Source organism: Strigops habroptila, chromosome 7 (assembly GCF_004027225.2).
Source record: "Strigops habroptila isolate Jane chromosome 7, bStrHab1.2.pri, whole genome shotgun sequence".
In the NCBI taxonomy this organism is placed as follows: domain Eukaryota; kingdom Metazoa; phylum Chordata; class Aves; order Psittaciformes; family Psittacidae; genus Strigops; species Strigops habroptila.
In genome coordinates, this window is record NC_044283.2 from 60278332 (window position 1) to 60296532 (window position 18201).

The window sequence follows — 18201 nt, forward strand, 5'->3', positions numbered from 1 at the left end:
ACAGCCACTGACAGCTTATCGCTGCCGGTTTCAAAAGTAAAGCCAGACATTTATCTCTGAGGAGGAGGTCACTGTGGTGGCCTGCATGGCCCGTTTTGGCTCTCAGAAGTGAAAGCAGTTGGTACCTTTTATGCTCTTACATAAATTTTATTTCTTTTTCCCCTCATTGGCTGTAGCAGCTGTATTGCAGGTACATCCAGAGGCACTGACCCTGACCACTGCTGCTTGGGGTGGTTTCATAGACACAAGCAGTTTGACTGAACACTTCTGGTTACGAGGTCAGGATTGCATACAGCTTTTGCATTCTTAAATACAGATTTTGGCTTCCTTTTTTCTCTCTCTTGATGTGCATGCAGTATCTTAGGGGGAGTCAAAGTCAATCCCAGTGGACAGGGGAGAATTATATGGCAGTGCTGTGTTTTGGTTTGTTGGGTGTTTTTTTGTTCTTCTGGACTGAGCCATAGCATGCAGGTGTAATTATGTACACAGAAAAAGCTACTTGTATTTGATTTAATGGGTGAGTCCCACTGGATGTGAAAGACACTTTTTCCCTTGTGTGTCTTTCCTTTGGAAGAAGCCACACATTTTATCGAGGCTGGAAATAAACCAGCAATAAAATGCCAAAGCAGCTCTAATAGCTCACGCGAAACATCCTCCACCTGTTTGTAGATTTTTGGAAACTCTCTGCGCTGTTTCTTGCACAAGTGGAAAGTGCCAAAGGGACAGATGTTGCCAATTTGAACCATACAGGGGGAAGGCAAATATTGCTAAGCAACCGTGTGCTTGAGAGAGCGTTTTTCGGAGAGGAGCCAAGGGAGTTATGCCTGGGAGCGCTCACAGCTTCTCATGGCTTGGTGCGAGGGAAGAGATTAAAAGTTCTTTCCTGTCAGGGCTGCCGCCGCCAGCACAAAGGACACCATAACCTATTTGACACTGATTAGGGCTGACAAGGGAATGGATGAAAACAGGAAATCTCCCCTGCCATGTAGGAAGGCAGTAAGGCATGTTCACAGAGGTAAGTGCACCACACAGATGTGGCTCGGCACTAAGCTGCCTCTGCCAGGGCGATGCCAGCGCTGGCTTCACTGGGAGAAGGTGAAACCCAGGCAGGCAGCCGAACCCTGTGAAGCTAGGGGGGCACTGCCTGGGTCCAGCTTTCACATCTGGCTGAGAGCAGGTTGCTGAAGGGGAAGGCCTGGCGGGACCAGAGGGCTGTTTTCAGTGAGTCCTGTAATTACAGGCTGGCTCATGTAAATTAACTTCTCTAGTTACTGAAGGGTGAAAGAGCTACCTCTGTATAGTTGCACTCCTTCCCACGAGGCAGCACTTCATAGCTAAGTGCCAGGCTGGAGGTCATCCTCCTGGTGGTCCTGAATGCCACTGCAGATGTTTCCTCAGAAAGTGAATTTGCCTGTTTGAAGTCTCTGAATTATTTTGGCAATACGCCTCTGGTGTCTTTTTCAAGAGGTGTGTTTTCAGGAATAAAACACAGATTTGTCTTCCTCCATTGGGCCTCATGTTAATACTCTCCTAATGCTATTTTGAGCACCTTCTGTTCTTTGATCTGATTCTTTGCATTACTTGAGTGACAGGAAATGGTGAGCACATGCTTTGTGTTTTCTTACCTCACGGAAGTGAACAGTGAATTTCACAGGTTCACTGTGGGACACCAGTGAACCACAACGGAAGTAGCTTTTTGCAGCTTAAGGATGCTCCATAGGCATCATCTGCATTAGGACAGCAGAGTGTGTTATGATGATTCTGGTGGTACTGCTCTTGCTTCTTGTTCTCTGTTGTGCTTAATTGTTTTAAGAGGTGGAGTATTTTAATTCTAAATTGGAAAAGGTGATATTCCTACCTTTTTAATCTGCTTTTCAACACACTAATTTCTTTATAAATTGCGTTAGCAGCGTTACATTTTCTTGCCAAATTGTTCAATTGCTCAAGCGGTTCATAAATGTCACTAGATACAGAGTGCTCTTTTTGCATGCTGTCAGGTGTAGCAAACAGTGTGAGACATGATCTTGGCAGTCCATCCTGCTCTGAGCAAAAGGTCTGGGTGTGTTTCCCAGAGAGGCTCTGCTGTCAGCCCAGCTGCCTTTGCATGTACCTTTGGCAAGCAAACTGCAGCTGCCTAAAGACATGACTCAGTGTTGGTAAGGTAAGGTAAGGGCTTGATGCTGCTGAGTGTCCTCTGCCCCCTCCCGTCTCTGCAGCTACCTTCATCTAATAAAAGGCATTACTGCTTTCTGAGTCCTGCTTCTCTGGGATACTGAATTTAATCACTTCGGCCTTTCTGCCTATTCTTAAGATGGAGCTTTCCTTGAATCAAAGGAGGACAGAACAAGTGTGGTGTTTGCCTTGGCTGCTAAGGAAATAGAGCTCAATAGTATTGGGCTTGTGGACTAATTTTTAACCAGTTAGTCACCTGCGATATCTGTAAAAAGTGAAACTTCCCCTAACCTCCCATTACTTACAGAAACTCCACTTTGGGTGACTTATCCAGATGTGCACTTTCCTTTCAAGATAAATAGTAACTACTGCTTTCAATATATTGTTGCATAGCTTAGATCGTGCCACAGCCAAAAATATTATCTTGGCTGGCTTATTAAACTTCATTAAGTCAAAAGAAAAATGTGTCCATTAAGAAGAAGAACATAAAGTTTTCGGATCTCTTTTCCTCTTCAACTGCTTGAATTTGGAAAGGAGAGCAACAACATAGCACGTTTTCCTTGAGATATGTTGAGAAAATTTTCTGTACTAGCATAATTTTGAGATCATTTATTCCTTTTGAATCAGAGCCTAAATCCAAGTATTTGTTTTAATGCACTATTGAATTCAATAAACAAAGCACCGCCAAGGGGAGAAATTCCTTAAGTTTAGAGATCAAACCCGCAGAAATGCAGAAAATTTTGAGTGAGCACTTCCCACATTTTCTGAGGCTAACTGCTGTATATATTTACAACTGTTTTTCTGTGTCTCTAGAATGCACGCACTGGTGGGGTGACTTTTTAAGTCTATTTTAAAACAATGTGTGGAGTGATTCCTTGTTAACAGTGGTATGTATTTCTTTTAAAGCTTGTAGTTTTGTTGGATTTGGGGTTTTTTCTTTAACAAAAATAAAAAAAACTTTTTTTTTTTTTAAATATGCCTTATGCACATTGCATTTTGAACAGCAGTAGCTTAGGAAGAATGCTGTAGGTTTTGGAAGATGGAGGGTGAATTCACCTAACAGGAGATAAAGTTATGTCAGATTTGGATCCTACCAACCTACTTCTCCTTACACAAGGAATATTTTGGTTTCTTTCATCAGCCTGTCAGCTCATTGCACTAAGTTGTAATTCAGACTTGGTTGGATGCCATCTGTTCACTAAAGATGGAAGGTGCAGTATTTTCAACCTGAATGTTTTCACTTGAAGTAAGCGTTTTGTTAAAGGTGCTCTTGGCTGTGATGTTGCTTGTCTATTTGCAGTTTTGCTTTGTTAATCCTTGGCTGGATGTGCTGAAAGAATACCATCTCCACTTAACCAGTGCAGAGGACAGACTGACTTCCCTTGCCTCCTTGGTCTGCTGCACTGCAGAGCAGCATCAGCTCCATTCCTTCCTCTCTCTGCTAATACAGCCTTCATTTAACCACAGTAATACTACACATATTTCAATAATGAAAGCAAGAAGAGAAGCAGTGTGGTACTTATTTTTCTGTTTGCTATGGTAGCAGTAACCCCTTGGGTATGTCCTACTGTTTCCTTAGACATTTCCTCAGAGTCTTACAGCCCACAGCCTTCTGAGGTGTGCATGTAGGGGAACAACTTGTCCGGCTTGCAGGAGCTTGCCTGGGGAGTGCATGCAAAACTATCCTGATGTAGAGACTTTGCCTGAGAGGGCATAAAGAACAAATTGCAGTACACAAGGTATCGAGCCTGGTCGATCATATGACTGCTAATTATGAACCTTTCTGCTCACATCCCGGAAGTATTTCAAATTTGAGTAATTTGCCAGTGGTTCATGGAAACTTTTCACACAAATATTGCCATCATATAGGCAATTTTGTATGAAGGAATATATAGCAAATGAAACAGTAATACAGAAAATCTGGAAATGGGCGTAGTGGACGAGAACCACAAGTAATTAAGTCTTCTCCAGTTTGTTGCCCCTAAAAGCTGCTTCAGGGAAAGATGCAGAAAGCTTTTCCTTAGGCAAAGGTTGGCTGGTGTCATGGTAATTCTGGTAATCATCTCCTCTTGGCTGGATTTTAATTATAAGCCATTAACATAGTGTGTTAAATAGCAAAAAAGCTGCCTCTTCCCTCCAGATTACACAGACAAGGAAAGAAACAGTGAACTGACCCTCTCCTGTCCTCTCAGCATTGCTTTGTTTTCTGACAGCTGGGAGGCTGCTGGCTCATAGCCTTCCTAACACACCTGACTTCGAGATCACTTCTCAAATGCCAGCCAGGGACATAAGCTCAGCGTACACTGCTTAATAGTAATAAGGCACTTTGTCCCAACCCCAAAACATCAAATCTAGAAATATTTTGTTTGCATGTAGGTCAGTTGTAAAACAATGGCCAAAGTTGCCTTTACAAGCAAAAGGATATCCTGCTATTTTGTTCCCAAGGTCAAGTTCCTTGGTTTGGAAGCATTTAAAAATATTTCTTAAATTTCCACTAAGGTTTAAAAATAGCACCTACACTCTTTCTCAGTTAAGAACTTTGCTTTCTTAAAAGAATGAGGTAAAACCCCAGTCCTCTCAGCACATGTGTTTTCTTCTTTCTTTTTTTCCTTTGGGAATGCTATTCTTGGACCCAATAGCAAGATCCCTTTATTTGCTTCCCTCCTGTATTCTGTTGATACGCTGGTGGCTGATGCCTTCCAGCTCCCCTCCAAGTTGTGTGGTGTGTCCCAGGCAGCAGCACAGAGCTGGTGATGCTGCTCCAGGCTCCAGCCTGCCTCTTTAATTCCTTTGTTTTCCAGATTTGTATTTTCGGTGGTGGCAATGCAGAGAGGTGGCATGCAGTAGCGCTCTTCAAAACAGACACTTAAATAAAAGGTCTCTGTCAGAAGAGGAGTCCTGTTAAGTACTAAAACAGTGCAAAAGCCTGCATCTCTAAGTCGTGTTTGCCAAGTCATTAAGTGTACCAAGTGTCACCACTGCCATCATAAATCTAACTAGGCTCACTGCTGAGAGATGTCAGCAGTTAATCATCTGAGGTGATCCCCAGAACCACAGGACACCTCTCACCACTAAAAACCCTTTTTCCTTGATGGTCTTAACAAATGCAGTTACTCTTTTCTTACCTTTTTGTTGAACTCAGATGCAATTATGATTTACCATCATCTCAAGCTCACATCAGGGAATTTAGAAATGAAGTATACTAGCTGTAATAAAATAATGCTTACTACATTACAGTTTTCATGGAAGGAAACCCATGCTAGTGCCAGAGTTATTGCTGACATCAGAAGTCAGCCTCCTTGAAGACTGTAGTTCCTATGTGATTGGAAGTTACTTCCAGTATGAATACATAGGGGTTGTAATACTGGCACTGAGTGTCCATAAGATGCACAGTGGGAGTCAGGAATGGGATGGGAAAGAGTGGGAGTGTAGGAAGAATGTGTAGGTTTTCAAGTGTTGCTAGATTATTTTTTCCTTTGGTGAAACCAGTTGATTTGAGAACCAAAGTGTATCCTTTGTACTCACTTGTATTGTTAACAAGCACCTTAATGGACAGATTTAAAAACAAACAAGCAAAAGACACAAACTAAACCCAACCAAACAGTAGCTATGCTCAGTTTGGATCATAAATGAATAGGATTTATTTGCAAAAATGCCATTTGCTTTTAATAGCCCAATTCCTGCTGACCTCCAGCAAAACATAAACCCTCAGGTGGTTAAATCACTTTAGGAAGTACAGCTAGAGCTTCTGAGAAACTTGAAACCTCTGAAGTATATACCCCATAATTTGAATCTCCTAACTTGTGCTGCATATTTATTTAATTCTGGCACTCTGTGGTTTTCAAATAGCTTTGCTGCAGTGGATATATCACTTATGCATATGTATGTATTAGTCTTAAAAACATTCCTACTAATGATCATATGAAATTTTGCAGATAACTTTGATACACCCTAATGCATGATTTCATGCTCTTTTTCTTTAGAAAAGCATTAAAATAATTATCTTTCTACTGAGCTGCCTGAGTTGTTTTCCCCTCCAGCCCCTCGAATAATATCAAAGCTGTGATTTCTCCTCCTGCCCTACTCCTTCCTTGTGATTATTTTATATTACCAAAAATTCATATGTAAATTCACTTATGTCAGCAGAGCACAGATTTATTTATTAAGCTGATAGATATTATCAACAGAAATCTCCTGTGACATGAGTTCTCTTTAGCTCTGCTACTTGTACAGCTTTATCTGTATCAGTTACAGTGAGCAGCTTTTTTTTTCCTGGAGTGGGCAAGGAGTCAGGCTATTCAAAATACTGTAAAAAGTATCTACCCAATTGACAAGGTGGTATCAGAAATTAGAAGATACCTGAAATCATGGTTTACTGCTCTCAGTCAAATGCTTTTCATACCTTCAACACATATTGAAAAACCCCTTGTGCTTGTTCTGAAGGGAATAAAAGGACACAGACTCAGCCTGTTATTGACATAATGCTTATAAATTCGCATTAAGCAGTATTAATTATTTACTGGAGAGACTTAAAGGGGGCAGGAGGTAAGAAAATTTTGCTGGATTAAGGGGTCAGAATTAGACAATTGAGAGGTACTGTACAGATGGTAGTTACAATGGGGAGGTGCTTTTGTCTAGAGGCTCTTCATCTAGAGCAATTTACTAGTGAAATAATCAGCTTTGGCTGGCGTTCTGGTCTACATGACTATATGCAGGTGATGCTGTATTTAATTTTCATGTTTCGTTTGTTTGGATTTCAATTATACTATTATTAGATGAAGGCTACCAAGGAATTGCTTTCAGCAACTCCAGATTTTTAAAGAATCCTTTATTAGAACATACCAACAGTCTGTTCCCCCAGAACACAAACCCCATTGCTCCTTCAGACAAAGGAAGACAAAACAGTGATTTCTTTTTTTTCTTTTAAGCTCTTTGAACACAAGAAGGAGGTCCATGCATTTATTTTTAGATTGAGTAAAATAATCCATCTCAGAGTTAGAAAAGCGTGTAAAATCTTTCAAGAATGTTTTATTTCCTCCAGGCACCCATGCAGGAACAGGACAGTGCAACTATTGTTTACTGAGCATTTTGATGTAAAATGTTTCAATTGCCAGGATCCTTCAGTGTCAGCTGAAGAAAGCAAGAGTGGAAGTTCATGGAAATGGTTTGATTTGTTTTCAAACCTGCAATGAGGGCAGTGGCAGGCTGGAGCTGCTGTCTCCTCTTGTGAGCGGGGCTTCTGGGTTGGCGCTGGGGCAGAAGCAGGAGAGTGCTTGGTGGTGTGGCATTGCTTCAGTGACATAACTTCAGCTTGCCTTGGAAAGGAGAGGAGTGGACTCAAATGGGTTAAGTGTGCTTGTGAAACTGTCCACAGGGGACTTGGCTACATGCAAACTGCTGGTTAAACTGGGGCTCACAGAGCACCTGAAATAGCACCCAGATAAATTATTTTAGAAGGCTCTTGTGGACTTTGAGACTGGTGGATTTGATTTGTAGTCTGACATGAAGTCTTGTGTGTCAAAAACAAGCAAGCAGCATAAACACAAATATGAGAACAAGTAGATTTTAATGCAATTTTGAAGACTTCTGTCTTGCTGGATGTACAGAGGCAGAGCCCTTCTGTACATTTCTGTGGTGCCTCAGTATTGCTTTAGTGTGCATAAAGCAAAAAGTATAACGTGGTTTTTGTTTTTCATGAAATATAGAAGTGAAACTTAGTGCTGGAAGCAATGGCAAGCAGATCTGCTTTGCTTTGCTGGAATTATTCCAGTCTCGCTCCATTACGGTCAAGAATTAAGTCGGTGAGAGGGGAGACATAGCATGTGTTGCTTGTTTCTGCTCATCCTGCACTGCTAAGCCCACCCAGCTGGCTACCTGAAGCTGAAGCTAGAACAAAACTTGAACAAGTGCATCCCCAAACGTACATTTTACAGCTGCTGCAGTGTGCAGTGCCTTGTTAGTACTGCACTGGAGCCAAGTTTCTTCTCTTTCCACAAAGATAGTCTGATAACAAGGTTTTTTTAAAGTTGGTTTTCTGTTTCGGTTTTCTTTGTGTTTCATTTTGCCTTTTGGTTCTTCTCTCTTCCGCCTTTTGTCTTATTTGTTGTGGTCGTTGTGTTTTTGATGAAATGAGGTGAGTTTTCTGTGCTAAAAATGATGTGTCTTGTGGTGATTTTTAACCCTCTGTGAAAATTAATCCTAGTCTTAGGTAATCTGCTCAGAAAATTGCCTTCTTTGCTCATGGGTTTGTTATTCTCTGACAGCAGCTTCCCCAATTTCCTAGAACAGCTTAAGCTGCTGTTACAGGGACTCTGCTGCCAAATCGTATCTGTACATTATTTTGCAGTAGTAATGAAACCTCAGGCAATGTTCCACATAACAAAATGGCCTTTAAAATCTGTAGCTATAATTTATGAAGCAGCCATCAAAGACATATTTAGCTCTGTGCAATTTGAGATTTTAAACAAATTATATCAACAAAGATTTCGTGACTAGATAATAAAAGTCCCTTTTTAAGCTTCTGATTTAAATGTTTTTGAGCTTAATACAAAAATAGCACCAAGGGAAACCTAAGTGTATGCAAGTATTCCCACACTGAAGTCAGGGAAGGGATACTCATCCTTAAAATACAGCTTGTTTCAAAGCCTTTGCACACTGTATCTGATTTGTTGTTGGCTTAATGCAAAGCCCACAGGCAACAGTGCAAAGACTCAGTAAGCTTCAGATCAAATTCTATATTTTTCCTTTTAAAAATTATAATAATTCTTTTTGTAGGAACTTTAAAAAAGAAACAAATGAAAAACTCAACCCCTACAATTCCTGAACCTGACAGAAATCAAGATAAAATCCTGTATTAAGTACCTCCCTGCACCTCTCTTATTTGATGCAATTTTGCTGCTTTTGTTTGCTCTTCACCAGTGTTGCAGTTTCCCCTGTGTAGTCAGTTCTCCTGTGGTTTGCAGGGGTCTTTTTTACTCCAGCAGCTGCCATAGCAATGTCTTCCCTTCGTGTATTCTTGTGGAACCACACGTTTACACATGCAGATGACTTATCTGAATCATTTTGGCTTTCATATATGTGTGGTTTGGGTCAACCTTGGAACTGGCTTCCCCTGCTTGTTCCTGCATCCTCACCAGCGACATTGGTGCAAGGTTTGCTTTTGACTTCAGGTTGTTCTGAAGGAACCCACCTGTGGGCAGGGAGGTTGGCATGGTAGCAGACGATAGCTGTTTGGTTTCTCCCTCGGTAGGTGAAACCAGGTTCACCTAAGTGCTTGGTGGTGCCAGATCTGAACAAGTTGCATTCTCTTAGAAGGGGTGGATTCTGGTAAAACCTGTGGGTTGGAAATGAAAATGTGGGTTTATGCCCCAGAGAGCTGTTGAGGTTAATAAGTTCCACCAGCATGTTCTGCACTTCAAAAACAAATCGTCACTTTCTTTTGTTTCCAATCTGTTTAGCTGTAAGCAATTAACCCCCCCTGCTCCATAGTTAAGAGTACTGAGGCAAAAACAGTGTCTTGGACTAGGTTAGTGTATGCGAGAAAGTGGAGTGTCATGACACAATCTTACCTGTTTGAGTGCTTTCTAGGGAAAAGAAAATTTGCTGGTAGCAAAACATACATTGATTGCATGTTTTCTTTGTGTCCTTTTGAAAATCTAAAATACCCAGTTTGGAAATACTTTAAATTATTATGTTCAAGTTATGCAGGTATATAAGAGGCACTTCACTTTTGTAAAATGCAAAGAATTGTAACATTTTCCACTGCAGTTCATGGGACTTTTACCACTGTAGGAGCAGGTTTGAGCTGTGAACTGTGTGCTTCCAGAGATAATTTTGACCATAGGTGGTTGGCTCTGGATCCAAAGGGTTTACCAAACTTTGGAAGCTGTGTAAAATTAAGACCTTTGTTCCCTCCAGGTGTGCTAAGCATTTGTGAGAATGCACTCTCCATCCTCAGCTGCACCACTTCTGGTATTCATCTGGTGCTGTGGCCAGGTGATCAAAGGAGCTGGATCAACAGAAAAGGAATGACTGCCAGGTTAAGTCCTGGACTGTCTCAGTGCAGCCTCAGACCAGTGCCAGGGGAAGGGCAGGGTGGCAGACAGGTGCCTGTGGCCAACGACTGCACAGTTACTTATCCTGGCAGCCACTGAGGGCTGCATTGCCTTCCCTGTGCTGTCAAACCTCACCCTTCAGCCTCAGAGCTATTTCTGCTTCAGAATTATTTTTGCTTTGACTCCTCTTCTCCTCCCTGGTTCCCACTCGAAGCAAAAAGCTCAAAAGCAGAGTCCTGCTTTCAGTGATTCTGCTGGCGGCTGACTCGATCACTGGAAGACTTGTGGGGCTGAGTGTTTACCTTGAGGCTGCTGGTTTAGGTGGGATTACTTTATAGCACTTCCTTTTGTGCTTTCTATCTGAGATTCATTTCTATTAAAACAGAGCGTTACTCACTGTAAGGTTCATGCTTAATGCTGGCTGAAATCAATACAAGATGAATTTAAATGTAAAGCTCACAGGCATGATAATGTTGTTAGCATTGCTATCTAATTAATCTTGGTTTATATTTCTCTGTGTGTATCCCCCTTTTTTTTCCTAGCATATCTTAACAATTGTTATTCATGGGAAGGCAGTTATGTCGAATTGAGTGGGTACTGTTTGAAGGGTTGTAAAAGGAACCTATCTGCCTGCAAAATAAACCATTAGCTAGTTGAGTTGGAAAAACTTTTTGTTTGCCCTCTTAAGAAAGGGTGGACATTCCCCATGCATCAAGCACTTCTGGGAATCGGTAAGTGGATGAAAGAAAGAGATCTGTTGAATAAGTGGACTGTGTCTGCAGCAAGCTATAATCATCTTTTAAAAACATGCTTAAGGACCACCCATGCTGATAGTTTGCTTGCGGGATGGTGCCTGTCTGGCTAGAAATCATTTTAATCACAGATGTATTCACACAGTCTTCATATTTTTGCAATAAGTGTTCGCCTGAATAGGTAACTAGGAATGGTTGCTTCAGCTTTCCCCAAAAGCAGCTTTGTCACCACATCCTCTAAAAAAAGGTGGATGGAGTAAGCCAGGTTTCAGATCGTTGGACCTGTCTTTCTATCAGAGATGTATTATAATCCCTATAGTGATCATGGAACACTTAAAAATCCTTGGCAGAGAATGTGCTTTGGTGTCTGGTGTTCCTTAAGATAGCATGCAAAAACCTTTATGGATTTCTGTGTTTTGTTGTTTGTTTTGATCAAGTTCATTCTAGCTTCAAATTTTGGCAGGCTTTTTCAATACACAGCAGAACATTATTGCATCCATAATCAAGATTAGTAGAGGCTTGGTTAAAATACATACATTCTCTTTTGTTGGCTGGGTCATTTTGGAAACATGCTCTATGGGTGTGCCTCTTGCATCTATCTATAGTGTGGAGAGGGTAGATTTTAACACAAAAATGCAGGTGAAAAATCACTTTGAAGGGTAAGTTAGCGCGTTATTCCTAGCGTGACTTGTGTGCGAGTAGAGAGTCCATCTAATATGCAAGATCTACTCCTGCTCTGAGCTAGTGAAGCACGTACGGGTGAAGTGAGGACAGGATGGTAGGTTTTGGTCTGATCTCACGCTGCCTGTTGTTTTCAAACTAACCCTTCACGCATATGCAGTTTTGTGATCCCCATTGCATTCAAGTGGCAAAAGCCTATGCAGTTGACATGAAAAAATAGATTTATAACCAAATATTTATATTAAAATATAGTATTAAATTGGAAGCAGCTGTAAATGTGAAATGTTTTTAGCAGCTTGAAGAGATGACCTTTGCTGGTAGTTGATAGTTGCAGTGGCAAAGCTCTCATTAGGAAGCAAAGAAAACTGATAACATAATGAAGGGCATGGAACTGGCTTTTCTTATCCTTGCTGCACTGCTCACTTGGGTTTCCTTGGCACTAATAATTTAGCCTGAAACCAGGCAAAGAGCAGTAGCTGGCATTCTTGAGCCACACGCACACATTGCAAGTCCATTTTGATTAGGAGGAGATACCAGGCAACATATGAAATGCATGTGTGCTCTAGCTATTCTTCACTTACACTGCCTGCATATCTACAGGCACCAGTTTCACCTGAGGTGAAAGAGACCAAGAATCACAGGGCTCGTTTGTGTCAGAGGGGCAGCTCTACATGAGCTGTGACAACAGAGGCAGGCAGATAAGCAGTCAAGTGGAAATTACTGAGATGAGAAGGAACAGAAAGGTCTGCAGCACCTTAATGCTTGCTTGAAACGCAGCCCTTGTCCATTCCAGTTAATATCTGCTTCCAGACCTCCTGCCCTCATCTTTGCACAATCTATATGCTGTTAGCATATGTGTTAGCTCAACCACTGACCTTGGTTGAGCTCACACATCTCAGTGGTGCTGCTTGGCAACTTCTGAAATAATGCATGGCCAACTCTCTCTTGGGGATGATTTTTGTGACAGCCTGCTTGAAACCATTCTGCTACAGCCTCCTGACGAGGCAAGCTATTTAAAAATCAGGGAGAAAGCTTCAGCCCCCTACTTCCACCATGCGCAAGAGCTGTGTGGTCCTTCAGCTCTATTTGGCACATGTGGCAGAGTGGAATAAAAATGTGTGCTGTAACTTTTAATGCAATACCTTTTATAAAAAGAAGCAACCTTAAAAGCTCTTCAACCCCATCTTCATTACCAAAAAAAAAACCCCCAAAAAACAAAGCACTGCTTATTCCTTGTAGTATCTATGGCAAAACCTTATTTTCAATAAGATGCCCTGTTTCTTAGTTTCCCAGCTTTGGCCAGTGTTGACTGCGTTGTGCAGAGAGGAGAAAGCTGGGCTTTTGCAAATATTCTTTCAATGTTTCTCTTGCGTTCCCCTTCCCCCTCCAGCCATCACACTGAGACCAAGGAGCAGGCTACTGGTCCCTCCTGCTGTGACAGTCTGGTGGGTGTAACTGTGTCTGCCAGAAAAGAGCACAGTGCCAGGCAGGTTGATGGTGTCCCTGTCTTGAGTTGCTGTCTGGTTGGGGCACTGCACTGCTTCTGGTTGATGGGAGGGTGTCTCACCCACATATTGTGCCCGGTGGGGCATCTCATTTGTGTACCAGGTGGTTCCTCAAGCAATTTAGCCTGGTTTTGGGTGATTCTTACTATCCCGAGTTCCTCGTTCATCTCTCTCTAGTGTGTCTAACAGAGCTGTGTAAGCCGCAGGGCATGTGCTTATGCAAGTGTGTGGGTTTTTTGGAATTGCCCATGAAGTGAGGACTCGGAGGTATTTGTGAGAGTTTTGTCACACAGTTGCTATGCAGCTCGAATAGAATGCCTGTGCGGTTTTTAAATTGTTTTCTAAATTAAGAACTCCTTTTCTTCTTTTGTGGGTATGTGCACCTGTGCATTTGTGCTATTGTAGTAAAGGCATACTAGTTCCTCATGATTTCTAGGGCTTCTCATGTTCATGTAGATGCCTGGGGAGCAGGAGGCATTCGCTGCGCTTGTCCCAGCCCCTTGCCTAGTGGTACCCACGCCGCTGGTGCGTGGTGTCGCATGTGTGCAGGGGCTTGTCCTGCTGGGAGTGCTCAGTGGTTTTGCTGATACATTAAAAGCATGTTTATGTGTTTGCACAGGCTGCAGTGCCTGCTGTTTGTTATGGAACTGGTAAATACTAGCATTGCTTTCGCTTTGTACTCTTCCCCAGAGCTTCGTCGTGCCTGGGCTTGTGAGCCTAGTTGAAGGCAGCTGCTGTGGCTGCTTCCTGCTACCCTTCAGGTGGTGGTGGTGGAGTGCCAGCACACCACCGAAGGTCCTCACCATGCTTGCACTGGGGAACCCCAGTCCCGGCCAGGCGGGCATGTGGTGTTCACTGCCTGGGCTCCAGCAAAATGGGTTGGGGAGGTACACAGGCAGTGCATCAGTGCAGATTCAGGTCATCTGCAGGCTTTTAAAGAAAATCATCATGTCACTCTAACCCAGTGCTGCATGCAAGGTTTTATTCTCAACTGCACAACTTAACTTACAGTCATACTGCTTTTCAACTTTTCTAATCACAGCTGGTATTCCCTTGAGTCCAAGAACTGGCATTTAAGAGTGTGGTGGGTGATTCCTCCACTTACAGCCACATCTACTTTGCCTTCTCCAAGCTTAGGGCTTTAGGCTGGCTTCTTATTCTGCTGAGTGCACATGGGTGCACAGAAGAGCACAAGTTATGAAACAAGGGGAATCCTGACAGCTGAACAAACACCACTGTTTAATGAGCTCTCTTTCACTTTCATGCTTTCTCATATTTATTAGAATAGATCTTCTACTAAAGACTTGAAAACAACAGGCTTTGTAGAATAAACTGCCCTTCTGATGGGGCTTTTTAGCCTTTTATTATTAATGGACTTTTATGGCATTTGTAGAACTGTTGATAAGCAAATGTTTGACGAGTGCATCTGTTTGTCTCACGTCAGTTGGTAAAAAACCAAACAAACAAACTCATGCTGCTTCCTTCTTCTTTTTCCTTGTAGCAAACCTTCCCCTGTGATGTCCACACTGTTGATGAAATTTTGAAGGTAGGTGCTCTTAAATAATAGATCTCCGTTTTTGTATTTTGTACACATTAAAGTTGTGTGTGTGTGTGAAATATCACTCTGATTCTGTCAGTGGCTGTTGCAGTCACTGAAAGTGTGTTTTGATCTATGTTGTGGAGAAGTAAAGATAATAGTTAGCCTCGGATACAGCTGGAGTTGGAAGGCCAGTCTTTCTATCAGCATGTAAGTGTAATACAGGCCAATGTAGTACAAGAGCAAGACTGACAAGTCATCCAAAACAACAAGAGCTGCTGCTCCATCAAGTCCGTTAACTGAGTGCACTTCCTCCAAGAGTGCTGGACATGCTCCCTCCTGCCCATGATGCCAGCCCCAGCAGCGTGGCCCCGAACAGGAACATGCACCTGCCTGTGCATGGCACTGCTGCTGGGATGCTTCTCCTTCACTGTAATTATAGTCCATTTGTGCAAAGCTAAGCCAGCTCTAACGCGAAACTGTCTCTGTAACCTGTGTCAGAGATGGCTTTGTGGGCAGTGCACAGGCTCCCAGTAGCTGGGCCTGAGTATGTGTGACCCTTTCACTGAGCACAGAGTGAAAATAAGATAACTGTTCCAGGAAAGGCAGTGAGGGTGGCAGGCCATATGAATTCATTAATTTCTGGGAGTGACTATTACACTCTTCAGGATTTAAACTTAATTGGGAGACAAGAAAAGTCTGTCTTGTGTGATTTGAACAAAGTGGTTCTGAATTTCCGAGCCCCAGCTTCCCCAGAGGCCTTGTCTAGATTAACCCCCATTAAAGTATTTTAGCGTATGTTCAAGACAAAGATCCTTGTCTATGCTAGGCTTTTCATGTGTTTGTTGCAGCGCAAGCCAAAGCTTTAGCACACTCATTTGTGTCCAGCTGTGGTGCCAGAAGAGGCAGGTTGGAGGCTGATCCCTATCCTATGGCTGTGGTCTGTGTGCTCTGCTTTCACCAGGACCATGACTTAGCCCAACAAGCTGGTACCTGGGTGAGAGTTAGGGCAGGGCAACAGGGCAGAAAGACTCCTAAAGACATAGCACATCAGGCAGTCTCTCTGTTTGGTTTGAAACCATGTCCTGAAGCTCTGCGTCAAAGACATCTTGGTCAGTCAGAGCAAAAGCCAGTGTTTCAGGGAGAATAGCATGAGGAATGGCTGGCAGTCAGAGGTCCCTGGCTGACCTCCTTGAGTTTTGAAAAGCCTATCAGAATGTTGTTGCTGTAAGGGGATATAAGAACTTCCCATAAGTGGAAGCTCCTGAACTCTGAATAAGTCCAGAACTACTCATATACAGGTTTTATTTACTTTTCCCTTGATTGACTGTGATAGCCTAATCCTGCAAACATAGTAAGTATTTAACTTTCTACAAGCTTCACTGAGACTGCTGCTTAATTGGGCAATGCAGGTATGATTAGAGAAAAGGAGCAAGTCCTCATCATGGTCTGGCTTGCTGAGCTCAAAGGAGGGCTTCTTGCTGCAGTATTGTCTCTTGGGTTTACGATCAGGTCAACTTTTTTGGTACATCCATATAAATCTCTTAAATGTAAAACTTCAGCTGCCTGTATCAGCAAAAATACTGTAACCCACTTCTCTCATTCTCTTTGCAGGAAATGACCCAATCATGGCCACCTCTCCTGACAGATATTCCTCCATCTCCTACAGCAGAGCCTTCCAAATTTCCATTACCAACAGAGGTAGAACACTCTCTTTTTGCCAAGGCTTTCGATAAATTAGAGGAGAGCTTTACAGCTCTTGCATGTATTTTCATCTGATTTTGTCCTCCCTTCATAGATAAAGGCTTTTAGGAGAGATTATCTTTAGAAGTCAGATAAATTAAAGCACAATGGATTTTGAATTGTATAACGGTTACTTGCAATGCATCATTTTACTTGAGAGATGAGATTTTGCTTCTGAGTAATTGTTTTCGAGTGGGCTATATGGTAGCATAATTATCTTTCCTCTTTCTTATTTTTTGAGCAAGCTTCATATTTTTAGACTTGTAAGATGTTTGAGGGGGGATGAATAAATGATGTTTCAATGACTTACATAATCGTGGGCTTCAAATGTGACTGCTTTTCAGAAGTATTTTAAGCATCTCATTTTGTTAACGAAAAAAGCATTTTATCGTTAACAAAAATATTCACTGTGTTCAACAGAAGTGTTTGGTAGCTCTTTTGATTTACTTTTTATATTTCTTCAAAAATGCACATACCACAAATGTGCTAGCAGCAGTAGCACATATCATTTCTGTCCACGCTAAGCCACGTCAGGCCAGCTTAGACTATTGGACACTTCAGAGTCACTCTTTGACAAGTTGCTCGAAGTATTTATTACAGTAACAAACGCATGGAAATCAGATCACTGATATACTGCTATTGAGAGATGATTTATTTTATTCTCAATTTGCACTTTGTCCTTTCTTTCTAGGAATCACAGAATGTTGGATCTGTAGCACAGAATCAGAGTAAGTAGAAACCCTAAAGAAAGCACACTGTTATGTGCATATTGTCAGAAAGTTTTGTGTGTTATACATTGAGAACATCAAATGTTTACATTGATTAAGGGACATGATTTCCTGTGCTTTGTTAAACATTGATGAATCTAGAAGATCCTAAAGAGATAGTATACATTGATTACCTAGAAATTAAGGCAGCAGTTCAGCAGAGAACAAACAGTATTTCATTAGGAAACCCCATCTGGAGTGATAAATACTCTCAATGGCAATCAGTTGTGTCTTGGAAGAAAGGGACTTTCTAATCTGATGCTCAGAGACCATAGGGTAAAATACGCTACAAGTGAGGCAAATAAACCCAACTGATTCATTTTTGATTTACAGAACACTATGATGCACCTTCAGATACGTTGCCTCGTCCTCAGACAACAATATCGTGAGTAACCAGACTCAGTTACCATATCTACTGTGCAGTTACTTAAAAAACCCTGAAACTTAGTTAAAGTCTGCTTTACTTGATGATTCCAAAGATTAAGGTTTTATCAGTCTCATTTTTCCAAGAAGATTCAATGCAGGGAATTTTTCACCAACAGAAACATTACTGTTTCATGATAGAATCATAGAATTTTTTTGGTTGGAAAAGTCCTTTCAGATCAAGTCCAACCATTAACCTAACTCTGCCAAGTCCGCCACTATGCCATGTCATGATTATAATGACTGTGTTAAAACCAAAACAAAACCGCCAGTTATTAATGTACCAGATTCAAGGGGTTTTTTTGCTCTTAATCTGCATCTACTTAACATCTTGTCACGTTTACTGCTTGCTATTTGAGAATGTATATATTTGTACTTTTCTTTACATAGTTCTTCTTTGTCCTGTCATGTTTTCCCTTAGGAGAAGGCTTCTGAAAATTTGAGTCTCAGTGTAAGATGTTTCTGCCTAGTGGCTCCAAAAGTTTTACAAGGCTGGGAAGGAGTGCTGAGTAATTAATTAATTGCTCCAATAGAAAATTTGAAGTTGGTGGATAAGTAACTTGGTAT

At 41.8% G+C, this 18201-nt stretch overlaps 1 protein-coding gene across 1 annotated transcript in view; it reads left to right on the forward strand.

Annotated features, from left to right (window-relative positions):
• Positions 1-18201, forward strand: part of AFF1 (AF4/FMR2 family member 1) — a 94472-nt gene that overhangs the window by 37860 nt on the left and 38411 nt on the right. The window contains exons 4-7 of the mRNA XM_030492946.1: positions 14666-14710; positions 16316-16402; positions 17136-17172; positions 17545-17596. Coding sequence (XP_030348806.1) covers positions 14666-14710; positions 16316-16402; positions 17136-17172; positions 17545-17596 — 221 coding nt within the window. The remainder of the gene's footprint in view (positions 1-14665; positions 14711-16315; positions 16403-17135; positions 17173-17544; positions 17597-18201) is intronic.